Source organism: Cololabis saira, chromosome 9 (assembly GCF_033807715.1).
Source record: "Cololabis saira isolate AMF1-May2022 chromosome 9, fColSai1.1, whole genome shotgun sequence".
Classification (NCBI taxonomy): domain Eukaryota; kingdom Metazoa; phylum Chordata; class Actinopteri; order Beloniformes; family Belonidae; genus Cololabis; species Cololabis saira.
In genome coordinates this window covers 10019774-10033698 of record NC_084595.1, presented here as the reverse complement: position 1 = coordinate 10033698, position 13925 = coordinate 10019774, and the positions used below count along the sequence as shown (strand labels likewise).

The 13925-nt window shown below is 38.1% G+C and overlaps 1 protein-coding gene across 2 annotated transcripts; it reads right to left on the bottom strand.

Moving 5' to 3' along the window:
- Positions 1–2224: 2224 nt before the first annotated feature.
- Positions 2225–9998, bottom strand: chmp7 (charged multivesicular body protein 7). Of its 2 annotated transcripts, none has more exons than XM_061729833.1 (10): positions 9584–9998; positions 7069–7240; positions 5248–5433; positions 5006–5139; positions 4116–4164; positions 3896–4015; positions 3713–3811; positions 3562–3619; positions 2529–2708; positions 2225–2425 (listed from the first exon to the last, which is right to left on the bottom strand). In XM_061729833.1, the coding sequence occupies exons 1-10, from the start codon at positions 9844–9846 to the stop codon at positions 2373–2375; spliced, it is 1314 nt and encodes a 437-aa protein (XP_061585817.1). In that variant the 5' UTR covers positions 9847–9998; the 3' UTR covers positions 2225–2372. The 2 variants fall into 2 exon arrangements, with proteins under 2 accessions (XP_061585817.1, XP_061585816.1); XM_061729832.1 differs by having other exon boundaries at positions 2505–2708; positions 9584–9997.
- Positions 9999–13925: the final 3927 nt, after the last annotated feature.

The following is a 13925-nucleotide window of genomic DNA, read 5'->3' as shown; positions in this document are numbered from 1 at the left end:
TTTAACTGCTGCTATGTCATTCCTGCAGTATTTCTGCAGATGTTTTGGTCAGTGCTATTATTTGTAATATATTATATTATTTGGAATCAGCACAAATTATCTGTCCCCATATGATAAAATCCACCATCCCCCCTGATTTTCTTTTACAACTCGAGTACTGAGTGCAACCACTCGTCCTCCCCCACCAGTGCTTCAGAGAATATGGACGTTTAAATACCTAGGATATGTCGATCATTAATACTAACATGACCCTCTTGCTGCAACTAGGTTTCTGAAATACAGAAAAAAACTGTTTTATGATCTCATACAGATAGATAGATGACTTTATCCCCCAAGGGGAAATATCAAGTCATTCACTAACAGAGACTATATCTGGTTTCTGTCGCTTTCGTTATTGAGGCAGCAAGAGAGAGCACAGATGTAGTTAAATGTATTATTTTAGCTGTTTGATGGGAAGTAATGGAGCTGTGCTGGGAGACGCCACACCGGCACCAAACAGTGATATTTTGAAAAAGTGCTGTTCATCAATAACATTGATCCACACAACCTGCCTGCTGCAGAATGGAAGAAAAACCCAGAAGCATTACCGCATCTCACACACACCTTGACATTATGAATTATCTGATTTATGCTTCTATCACTGCAGTGACTGCCTACACACTGCAAACTGTGAGAGCCCAGTCTCGCAGGGTTGCACTTTTTTTTATTGTTCTACTTCTTTTTCTATTGGAACATTTAATCCCTGTAGCCTCCTGAGTCATGCATTTACAGTTCAGTCTCTTCAGATCAACATCCGGATACCCGTGGTCCTCCTCCACCTCCACCTCTTCTAGTTAACTGTTACTAAAAATACTGATGACGCACATGTGGCAAAGCTGCGCCTGGTCAGGTGCAGTTCCCGGTCCAGCCACCAGGTGGCTCCATTGGACTGCAAGTCCACTGTGAACGCCTCATTGCAAATGCTCCCAAATAGATATATAACATATATAACATTAAAACAAACAAATCTATGAGAGAAAGTGAAAAAACATTATCATTTTTCATCACTTCAAAAGGGGCTTTATTATTATATTTATTATTTCTTTCTCTGTCAACAATAATTATGATAATAATGAAATATTTGCTGCAATGAAACATGAATCTTGCTTCCCTAATACTAAAGTAAAAACCAGTAATAAGATAGTTTTTAGATAAATCCATTTTAAAGTGCTCAGCATGCCAAACATCACATCTAAGTGAAGATACTGCACTGAAGTCATTGTTTCGTAATCATTTCCAGATTCAAATGTACGGTAAGCTTCACGTGAATTTGAGCGGAGATATTGTTTATTGTTAAGTTTCCAAAAACTTTTTGAATTCACTCTTTGAAAATATTCCTCATTCCTGCGTATATATATGTATATATATTAAATATAGTAATAATGCACATATATATGCCTTAGGTTTGTACCGGAATGGTATCAACCATTAATATGTGTGCAGACAAGGTAAAAAAAAGAGAATATTTCTCAGACTAATATATATATATATACACATATATACACACACATATATATATATACACACACACACACACACACACATATATATATATATATATATATATATATATATATATATATATATATATACATATACATATATTAGTTTTCAGTAATACTGAAACAGAAAATGCAGTTGTGTCTGTTGCAAATAAATCTACAAGAAGTTATTAATTACTTAAACTCATAAGTGCAATAAAATCTGTTGAAATAAAAGTAAAAGAACGATTAACCCGGCTTCATGACAAGTCAGGATGCATATTCTCATCATTTCAAAAGACACCACCAACAAAAGATTAAAATACATTTTATTTTGACAAAACATATTTGGTAAAACTAATGAGTGGTTTATTATTCCTCACAGGTACATGGCAGTGGACTGAATATACTTAAGTCCATATAAATCATTTGGCATGACATTCTCTCCACAATCATTTTATTTATTAAATTTACAATAAAGAAGGCCACTTAAATGCAGAACCGTCAATAACAGACATACACACATCAGTCAACACATGAGCCATCAGTGCAGTTCTGTTGAGAAATTAAAAACCTTTATTGTGATAACAGACTAAAATATTTTATTATATATGTGTATATATATATATATATATATATATATATATATATATATATATATATAGTTATATATATATATATATATATATATAGCCTTTTTTCAACTTTTTCTTTTTTCAGTCATCCAATTATTTAGCAGTTTATTGCTTCTTTTTTAATCTATAAACATGTATTCCCGTATATTTATCACCATAGAGTTTGTCTTGATACGCTGCTGAAGATCTTCAGACAGGAACTGTGTTGTTTGTGCCGTTACTGTGTCAGCTTGAACATCTTGACTGGCGACGTTTTCTCCCGACGAGAGTCTGAACAAAGAGATGGGACCACGCGTCACTCCAAAACCGTACAACACAGAGTTAAACGTAGACATGTGAACCTGCGGACCTGCGTCTGACAGAGTTAACTGACTCAGCTCTGCTTCCAGCTGCTGCGTGGTGGGGTCCAGGCGGCTCTGGGGAACCGCAGGCAGGGAACTGAGGAACGCGTCCAGGCTGTTGGTTGGGACTGCAGGTAAACGCGACGAGTAGTCTGGCCTCGACTCATCCAGCAAAGACTTCAGCTCGTCCTCCAACTCATCCATGTCTTCGTCTGCAGACAAAGAAACGTCAAAAACTGAACTCTTTGCCAGGGCTGGGCGATATATCGAGATTTTAATATATATCGATATATTTTCAAACGCGATATGGCACGAGACAATATCGTTTATATCGATATAGCTTATTTTGCGACAAATTGACTGTACATCAACACTGACCCCTCTCGCTGGGAGAAAAGTACCTTTGTGTGCTGAAACCTGACAGTGTTGACAGGTTAGTTTTCCTGGCACAAAATCTGTAAAATGTACAGTAGTTGGCTTGTTGTAGTTATTTGAGATTTGCACGAAGAGATGCACTATTTACATGTTTTATTTGAGATTTGCACAAATGTTTTGTTATTTGCACAACTGTCAACCAAGTGGGAAAGTCTGCCTGTTACTGTCCACATTGTGTTAATTGCACAGTGTATTTTAAATTAATTGCTGTGTGTATTTTTGTTATGCAGGAAAGAGATATTATTTGTTTTATTTAATTCAAGAACAATTTTTATTCTATATATGTAGGCAGTTTAGTTTTGTTTCATTTGTTTTATCCTTTTTTCATATTGTGCAGACCTCTGATAATAAAGGAACCTGTGTGACATTTGGCACGAGGCTTTGTATTAAAACTGACGGGGGGGTCAGGGTTTGCCTCAGAAAAAAATGAAGCTAACAGAGATGCTATGCTATAATGCTTTGAGGGAAACCCCAATTACGTCACGGAAAAAATATCGATATATATCAGGTATCGCCATTCAGCTTAAAAAGTATCGAGATATGACTTTTGGTCCATATCGCCCAGCCCTACTATCTCCTATGTTTTCTGAAGCAGCAAAGCAAAGACGAGACACTCGCAGAATGGCATACCTCCAGTCGGCACAGCACCGGAAATAGTTTGGTTCACGTCGTCTTGTGTGTCACACAACTGGTTACATGAAAGGAAAAACAGAGAGAAAGATGTAAAAGTCCGTTGAAGTAGCTAAACAAACAGTTCCCTGCCTCTAAAATAGACATGCACCTCTTGTATTTGATCCACAAGACTCTCCGCATGCTCCACAGTCACGTCTTTAAGAGACAGCCTCAGCGCCGCCACCCCCGCCTGATAGGCCTGCATGACCTGCAGACATGGACACACTCTTCATTCCAAACATCTGATCAGTACAGCTGAGCCCAGTTATTCGGTTCTGTGAGCAGCTCTTACCATCTTATCAGTCTGGGACTGGGCTATTCTGTCCAGGATCCCCCTGATTGTCTCCAGGTTGGCGAACAGGCCGTCTGCTCTCTTTTCCACCCTCTTGCGGCTTCTCAAACACCTGAGTGCCTGTGAGGCGGTTGGAGGAGACAGACAAGTAAACTGACCGTCAGGAGGTATTCTTCTGGGAAACAAACGAGCTTTAGGTTCATTTTAATAATGTTATTACATGTGACTTCTTCCCGTCCTTCAACAGACTTCTTGCTTCCTCTTTGCACCTGAATGCAGAAAGTGTCACATTATGCCACATTAGAATAAAATCACAAGGTTAGTCTTTTTGATCTGATGTAATTCAGTGCCTGGAGTTTAATGTCTTAAGACCCACATGGACTATTTCACAATGAGAACAATAAAATCCTAACAAAACAAAACTGGACACTAGGGATGGGAATCGAGAACCAGTTCTTGTTGAGAACCGGTTCCCAGTGTTTCAATTCCTTGGAATCGTTTGCCTTTTTTGCAAACGATTCCCTCATCGATTCCAGTGGGCGCAAATGATGTCACCACGCACGTTGCGTAAGGAAAACATGGCGACAAAGCGGCATAAACGCTCAAAAGTTTGGTTACATTTTACCAAAAAGGACGACTTGCAATGTGGACATTTCAACAAAGGTAGGAAACACTAGCAACATGCAAAAATGTTGAACATACTGGACATTCTTGTGTAATTGTCACAGAATCATTTGTTGTATTTAGTTAATTTCTACAGAAGAATATTTATTTTATTATTATTATTTTATATTTATTTTCAAAACAAATAGAGGAGCCCAAGGCTGGGAGCGTCTTAAGACCTCACTTGTATTTTTTTTGTTCAAAGATATAAAACAAAGTTGATGCTAATCGACCTGTTTGTTCTCCTTTTTTCCAAATGAGAATCGATAAGAGAATCGTTAAAGAATCGAATCGTTAAACAGAATCGAAAATGGAATCAGAATTGGAAAAATCTTATCAATTCCCATCCCTACTGGACACATGTTTCTGTCTTAACTAATGGCGAGTAAAGTCTTCTTTCCAAGTATTTCTCGTGATGGTTCCTCCCTGTGTACATCCATCCCTTACCTGTCCGCCTCCAGGCCCAGCTTCTTCACCCTCTCTCCCAGCAGTTTCTCACTGCGCTGCAGCTGGTAGATGCCGATGTCCACATCACCGGGGGGGGACACGCACTTCTGTCCAGGCTGACAAAATTTAACAATCTGCAAGAAAACACACAAGGACAGGCTTTACTTGTACAAAAGGTCTCAAGCTTTTTTTTTTTTTTTTTTTTTTTTTTTTAATAAAGTGGCAAACAAATCCTGATTTACCTTCTCTCCCTCATGCATGGCCACGATGACTTGTTTGTCCTTCTGCAGCTGCAGCAGAGCCATGCACAGGGTGCTCTCGTCAGCACAGATGTCAGAGCAGAGGCCGCTGAGCTCTTGAAATGACACGATGGAGCAATTGGAAAGTTCACTGCTCTGGTAGACCCTGAGTAACTCTGCTGCTTTCTCCTGGAAAACCAACCAAAAACCAAACTCAAATGCGTATCTAGCAACTACCAAAATAACGTGATTTTGCACAACTGAAAACATGTGAAAGTGAAACTATTCAGCAGGTTTCAGAACAAACCGCATCTAACCGTAAACCAGTATATAAAACCCTTTTTCTTTTTCTTCCTTAAATCAATCTGTTACTCAAATGTACAACACGAGTTCATAAAAGATGATATAGAAAAACAGAACGCAGTGATTTGCAAATACCATAAAACCCTTATTTGATTCAAAATGTTTACGCTATGAAAATGTATCATCATAAAGACAAAAACATTACGTAACTTTAAATATGAAGGCAGGAGCACATCTCAAAAACAATGTCACAGTCTGATGTTTACGTCCTCTCTGCTATCAACAGGCCGTTTACATCTGGTTGCCATGGAGACCAGTTGCTGGACATCTGATATCTGATTCAGGCTGTTCGACAGTTCTGGATCTTCTTGCTTAAACTAAATTGTTCAAAATGTTTTCAGTTGATGAAAGGACTCCTCTACAACAAACCTGTGTGTGTGTGTAAAGGATTGTAAAGGATGGTTGAGCAAGGCCCTCCCTGAATAAAATGGAAAGATGGGAGAATTTTTGGCTTTAAGACCCGTCTATACGCTTCAGCTTTAATGTTTCCTTTCCTGGTGTGTTATCAATCAATTTGATGATCAGAGCTGGGTGGTAACAATAAACCAGATGCTTCCTATTCTCTTTAGTCTAGAGCAGGGGTCGGCAACCCGCGGCCCTAGAGTCGCATGCAGCTCTTTAGCGCCGTCCTAGTGGCTCCCTGGAGTTTTTTCAAAAATGTTTGACTTTTTTAAATTTTTTCTTCTTTTTTTCCTCTTCTTTTCTCTTTTTTCTTCTTTTTTTCCTCTTCTTTTCTCTTTTTTCTTCTTTTTTTCTTTTTTTTTCTCTTTTTTTCCTTTCCTTTTTAATCTGGACATTTTGACTTTTTTCTCAAAATTTTGACTTTTTTTCCTCAATATTTTGACTTTTTCTCGACATTTCGACTTTTTTCCTGAGATTGTACTTCAACATTAATCTCGACTTTTTTCTCGAAATTTTGACTATTTCTCGAAATTTGACTTTTTCTGGACATTTTGACTTTTTTCTCAACATTTCGACTTTTTTCACGAAATTTTGATTATTTCCTCGACATTTCAACTTTTTTCTCAAGATTGTACTTCAACATTAATCTTGACATTTCGACTTTTTTCTCGAAGTGCATAATGAAAAAAAATCTTCCCCCAGTTATAACTAATATAGAAACATGCAGCATGTGTTGCCTTCATTCTAAGGCTTATACAAGACTTTTTTTTTTTGCGGCTCCAGACATATTTGCTTTTTGGTGTTTTTGGTCCAATATGGCTCTTTACACATTTTGGGTTGCCGACCCCTGGTCTACAGGATGCAGTGTTCATGGTTTGGAATAAAAATAAAGAAAAATCTCAAATTTTGATTTGTCTGACCAAAGGACAACTTTCCACTTTGCTAATTTATAATAAGACGTGATATTTTGTGTGTGTGTGTTAAAAGTATAACAGAAATATGAAAGAAAAGGAGTCCCTGTGGCTGCAGGAGTCCACTGGACAGACTGAATCCACAAACCTTCACCAGTTCAATGACCACGAAGGACTCGTGCAGCGGCACCCGGCTGCTCCCCAGCAGCGTGGAGAAGGTCCACTTGAGCGGCTTGACCAGCAGCAGGCCCACGCTCCAGGACACCCAGCCACAGTCCACGCTGGCGGCGAAGTCGGACTCCCTCTGGATCCGTCCACACCTGCCGAGAGGACAAAAACAATCAGTGATGAGGCTGCAGCGCCGGCACAGATGTGGCACAGATGTTACCACATTTCACCACAATAAATGTTTTTCATTTCTCAAGAGAACTGCACTGATGGCTCATCATGTGTTGACTAATGTGTGGATGTCTGTTATTGACAGTTCTGCATTTCAGTGGCCTTCTTTATTGTAAATGTAATAAATACAATTATTGTGGAGAGAATGTCATGCCAAAGGATTTATATGAAATTAAGTATACAGGACTGTCTCAGAAAATAAGAATATTGTGATAAAGTCCTTTATTTTCTGTAATGCAAAAAATGTCATACATTCTGGATTCATTACAAATCAACTGAAATATTGAAAGCCTTTTATTATTTTAATATTGCTGATCATGGCTTACAGCTTAAGAAAACTCAAATATCCTATCTAAAAAAATTTGAATATTCTGGGAATCTTAATCTTAAAATGTAAACCATAATCAGCAATATTAAAATAATAAAAGGCTTGCAATATTTTAGTTGATTTGTAATGAATCCAGAATGTATGACATTTTTGTTTTTGTAATTGCATTACAGAAAATAAAGAACTTTATCACAATATTCTAATTTTCTGAGACAATCCTGTATTTAGTCCCACTGCCATGTACCTGTGAGGACTAATGTTTGAGGCAGGGCATAAATTCCTGCGACACCGGGCGGGCCCGAGGAAAAAGAAACACTTTCACCTTGAGGCGTTGGGTGCAGCAGCGTTGTGTGAGTAATTCTTTCTTTGTGATGTGTGTAGTTTTAATAATAAGTGTGAGCTTGGGCGGGGCTTAGAGAATTAGGCAACCTGAACGTAATATAAAACTTTCTTCAGGTCACTGTTGTCGGCCGTGCAGTTTCACTGACGGGGTAGTTGCCGGTATGCAGCAGGTACTTCTTTTTAATGTGAAGGTTCCTGTTTTGTTTTATTGTTAAGCTGTTGTTTTCCTTGTTTCAGTGTGGTATTTTTGACACTGATTCAGAGTTGATGCTTTGATATGTTTTGGTTGAACAGTAAGAAGCCAGACCGAGGTCCTGTTTCCCAGTGTGAAGTGTGTGTAAACTAGTGCACCGTACTGAGGGGAGTGTGCACCAGCCAAGTGGTGTATTTATGTAAATGCAAATGTATATGCATCCCTGGCAAATGGTATATATTTAAGTGGGTCTTTGTGTCTGCAGGAGTCGTGGATAAGTAGGCTGCTCCAGTCCACTGTGTCTATTCAGACCGAGCTTGAGCACCTTGTGATGTTTGTTTACTGAACCTAGTGAGTCTGGGAACCTCAAAGCACTATTGCACTTCAGAGTTCTGGTCATTAGTGGTATCTAAATATCTTGTTTGTTTCCTTTCTTTTGTTGTGTAGCAAAATGTTTTTCTTGTTTTGTTTTCTATGAAATCCTCTTTTTCTGTCATTACTCTGACTTTGTAATAAAATAATTATTTTTATATTTAACTCACCTGACTGACTGCTTCTTACTGTTGGTGATCTTGTCATAAGGTTACACACATAATAATTATATATATATATATATATATATATATATATATATATATATATATATATATATATATATATATATATATATATATTCAAATTGCTTCAATCTGCCTACAGGATATATGTAGATCTTAAGAGAAGAATATTTGCAAGGAGTAAATTCAAAAAGTTTTTGGAAAATTAACAATATCTCCGCTCAAATTCACGTGAAGCTTACCGTACATTTGAATCTGGATTGATTACCAGCCATGTAGCTGTGAGGACTAGTTTGCACCTGCACAGGTGTGCGTGTACCTGGACATGGACTAGAGCAGTGGTTCTCAAATGGGGGTACGTGAAGGCACTACAGGGGGTACGTGAGATTTAAAAATATACATATATTTAAAAAGTAGCATCCATGCAAAAATCCTTTAGAAATAAATATTTCATAAATAATTGAGGAAAATATAAGTCTAAATTCATAAAATGAATTTTATCTTTAGGAGTAGACTATTCAACTTATCATCCTGAAACCGCAGAGTATCCCCACACCAGGATGGTTCCACCTAACCTGTCAATCACCTGGCTTCACCTGTCAATCACTTGGACCAACGATGGAGTCGTGGTTGAAGCGTAGCAGCAATATTTTTATGTTTAATAAATCAGTTACTGATGGCACAGTGCTCTGTTTTAGGTCTTTTTTACAACCAAAAGTGCTTTGCGCTGGTTAGGGGGTACTTGGTTGAAAAATTATTTCACACACATCACTGAAAAAAGGTTGAGGACCACTGTTCTAGAGGACAGGTGAGCTGGTACCTGGACAGGTAAAGGTGTGTTTACCTGGCCATGTCCGTCAGGACGGTCTGCAGCCCCAGCGGGGACCGGTCCTTCCTCCTGAAGGTCTGGTTCAGCTCCTGCAGGTCCAGTCTCACCGTCCCCCTGGTCCTGCAGCTCCGGACCACCAGGCCCGTCCAGAACCCCATCTTACTGTCCCAGTCCGTGGAGTCCACGTCCCGGTTCTCCCTGAAGTCTGAGAACAGAAAGTTCATGCGCTCGTCGTCCTCCCAGTCGGGCGGGAGGTCCATGTCCGAACCCCGAGACATCCCGACCCCGACCAGGGTTAAACCCGTGTGTTACTGAGTGGAAGAGGGAGATGAAGAGCTTGTTTTGGTGCTATGGCAACGTCAGCTCGGCGGAGCCGCCATCACTGCTGCATGGTTTCATAAACGTCCCGAGCTAACGACATGTCAACAACAATCGCTGCTCGCTTTAGGACTCAGGCCCGCGCGGAGGGGCGGGGACAAACGCGCCGCTGCAAGGGTAAACAGCGAGTCTCCGCCCCTGCAGACGACCCGAGAACAAATCAAGCGAATCCACAGTTTTGCTCACGAGTCTCACATTTGCGCCTTATATGCGCATGTGTGAGATATTTAACCACGCCCCCTTAGAAATCACCGTCAATAATGCAGAATATTCAACCATTTAGGGTTTTACAAGTCAACATACAGGACTGTCTCAGAAAATTACAATATTGTGATAAAGTTCTTTATTTTCTGTAATGCAAAAATGTCATACATTCTGGATTCATTACAAATCAACTGAAATATTGCAAGCCTTTTATTATTTTAATTTCTATTTCTATTCTATATTCTATTTCTTTTAGGCCATTTAGGCACAGATGTTCTTGTCCAGTTTTGTTCTTACATCCGTTCCCTCAGATTCCTGCAACTAAACTTGGATGTACATTCCAATAAAGGTTAGGATAAATGATAACATGCCTCTGAAGTTTGACTTTTTGCACCATTACAATACTTATAGGCAACTAGTCATCATATCTGCTGCTCTCTGAAACACATGTTAATGCTCAATAGTACACATATATGGTTCTTTAATATATTTGCATTATACTAAGATGCATTCATGTTCAATGGATTTTGTCCTTAATGGCTTTTTTCCCCCTTACATTACTTTTACTTTTATACTTTAAGTAGTTTTGAAACCAGTACTTTTATACTTTTACTTGAGTAAAAAACTTGAGTTGATACTTCAACTTCTACAGGAGTATTTTTAAACTCTAGTATCTATACTTCTACCTGAGTAATGAATGTGAATACTTTTGACACCTCTGTACTAGTGGAGATGCTTGGAAGGAGCAAATACCAAGCATTCAGTTTTACTGAGACGGCCAGAGTTTAGTGTCATCTGCTCATCTGTGGATCGACCCCAGGATGCTTGATGAACTAGGCGTGATTGGTTATTACATTTGTAGATCATCTGCATACACATGAAAGGAGACATTATGATGGGAAATGATTGATCCTGAAGGCAGCTTTTATAATGGAAATGTGGAGGAGAAACCAAACCTGCCCAGTTCATTGACTGGCACATTATCAGGCTTATTTACAGCAATTATTACCTGTGGCTGAAGTGCCTCTGCACAGTTTGTGCACAGTTTGGGGCAGAAGCAGAACTTTTTTATTTTAAAAAATAAATCCTGTAATCTTAGATTCTCTCATTTTGCCACATATCCAAATGAGTCTCATGTAGGACCCCCAGTGATTATTATTTTATGTCACATATCACAAATTTACAACAAAATCAAGGAACATATTTTTTCAATTTCAACACAAATAAATCAATAATAATTTGCATAAGTGTGTGTACTCCAGTGTGTTTCTGTCTTAAAAGTTTATTTCTGATCATGCTATCGCTTGTCCACTGCGGTTTTTGCAGAACAAATATTCAATCCTGAACAGATTCAAACATATCTCAATAAAGAAATTCATTATGTATTTTTTCTATCGTTAAACAGTCCCATGCAAAATGGTTCTCAGTTCGGCATACAGCTTACAAATCATATCTGGTTTTTCTTCCTAGTTACAATAGTCAGTCTGAACTAGGGAATAGTTCAATGAATGCACGTGCACATCATTTTCATGTTAATTAAGTACGATGCAGAACACACAAAAAGGTCCGTGAACAACATGGTTTCAGCAGTAGTTGAGCAGAACTGGTGATGCAGCAGCGACACGACACACTGGCCTGGTAGTTAGTACATCATTCCAATAAAATGTTAAGGTAGAGTACATGACAATGAGATCAAACGATCACTAAATTAGCTGTCTAACTTATAGCATTAAAGGAAACATGAAACTTTCAGTTACATGGCTTTATCATTTTATGACTTTTATTTGGCACATTTTTTAAGATAATGAGATCTGTGATTCAGCTAGGAATGGGCGATATTTTACCGTTCACGATTTACCGTCAAAAAAGTTCCCCACGGTAAGAATTTGTCATCTCGTGGTAAAAACGATAAATTCCCATTGATGACGTTTTTGTGTAAAGCTGATTTATGGTTCTGCGTTAAATCCACGCACAACGTACATGAAGGAAGGAAGGAAGGAAGGAAGGAAGGAAGGAAGGAAGGAAGGAAGGAAGGAAGGAAGGAAGGAAGGAAGGAAGGAAGGAAATGAGCCTGAAAGAAAGAAAGAAAGAAAGAAAGAAAGAAAGAAAGAAAGAAAGAAAGAAAGAAAGAAAGAAAGAAAGAAAGAAAGAAAGAAAGAAATGAGCCAAAAAGAAAAAAAGAAAGAAAGAAATGAGCCAGAAAGAAAGAAAGAAATGAGCCAGAAAGAAAAAGAAATGAGCCAGAAAGAAAAAGAAATGAGCCAAAAAGAAAGAAAGAAAGAAAGAAAGAAAGAAAGAAAGAAAGAAAGAAATGAACCAGAAAGAAAGAAAGAAGGAAATGAGCCAGAAAGAAATAAAGAAAGAAAGAAAGAAAGAGAAAGAAAGAAAGAAAGAAATGAGCCAGAAAGAAAAAGAAATGAGCCAGAAAGAAAGAAAGAAAGAAAGAAAGAAATGAGCCAGAAAGAAAGAAAGAAAGAAAGAAAGAGAAAGAAAGAAAGAAAGAAAGAAAGAAAGAAAGAAAGAAAGAAAGAAAGAAAGAAAGAAAGAAAGAAAGAAAGAAATGAGCCAGAAAGAAATAAAGAAAGAAAGAGAAAGAAAGAAAGAAAGAAAGAAAGAAATGAGCCAGAAAGAAAAAGAAATGAGCCAGAAAGAAAGAAAGAAAGAAAGAAAGAAAGAAAGAAAGAAAGAAAGAAAGAAAGAAAGAAGAAAGAAAGAAAGAAAGAAAGAAAGAAAGAAATGAGCCAGAAAGAAAGAAAGAAAGAAAGAAAGAAAGAAAGAAAGAAAGAAAGAAAGAAAGAAAGAAAGAAAGAAAGAAAGAAAGAAAGAAAGAAATGAGCCAGAAAGAAAGAAAGAAAAAAGGATAAATTCCCGTTGATGATGTTTTTGTGTAACAAACATGGCGGATCTGAGAGCGAGATAGATTTATAGTTACAAAGGTGGAGTTGAATTGGTATTTTTTTTATCGTCATTTTTATCGTTATCGGGATAAATGCCAGAAATGATCGTGATACATTTTTTAGTCCATACCGCCCATCCCTAGCTTCAGCTGTGGAACAGGTTCATTTGGCACTGAGATCCACCACCAGGTGCTGGTAGGCCAGGGTGTTGCCCTTGAAGCTGGCGGCCAGCAGCATGTCCTTGTTGTCGACGGTCACCAAGTTGAACCCTCTCGGGGCTCGCATGTTGAGCTCCTGGAAGGGCTGAAAGCGCTGGGTGAGGTCGTCACAACGTACGTGAAGGAAGGAAGGAAGGAAGGAAGGAAGGAAGGAAGGAAGGAAGGAAGGAAGGAAGGAAGGAAGGAAATGAGCCTGAAAGAAAGAAAGAAAGAAAGAAAGAAAGAAAGAAAGAAAGAAAGAAATGAGCCAAAAAGAAAAAAAGAAAGAAAGAAATGAGCCAGAAAGAAAGAAAGAAAGAAATGAGCCAGAAAGAAAGAAAGAAAGAAAGAAAGAAAGAAATGAGCCAGAAAGAAAGAAAGAAATGAGCCAGAAAGAAAGAAAGAAAGAAAGAAAGAAAGAAAGAAAAAAGAAAGAAAGAAATGAGCCAGAAAGAAAGAAAGAAAGAAGGAAATGAGCCAAAAAGAAAGAAAGAAAGAAGGAAATGAGCCAGAAAGAAAGAAAGAAAGAAAGAAGGAAATGAGCCAGAAAGAAAGAAAGAAAGAAAGAAGGAAATGAGCCAGAAAGAAAGAAAGAAAGAAAGAAAGAAGGAAATGAGCCAGAAAGAAAGAAAGAAAGAAGGAAATGAGCCAGAAAGAAAGAAAGAAAGAAAGAAAGAAAGA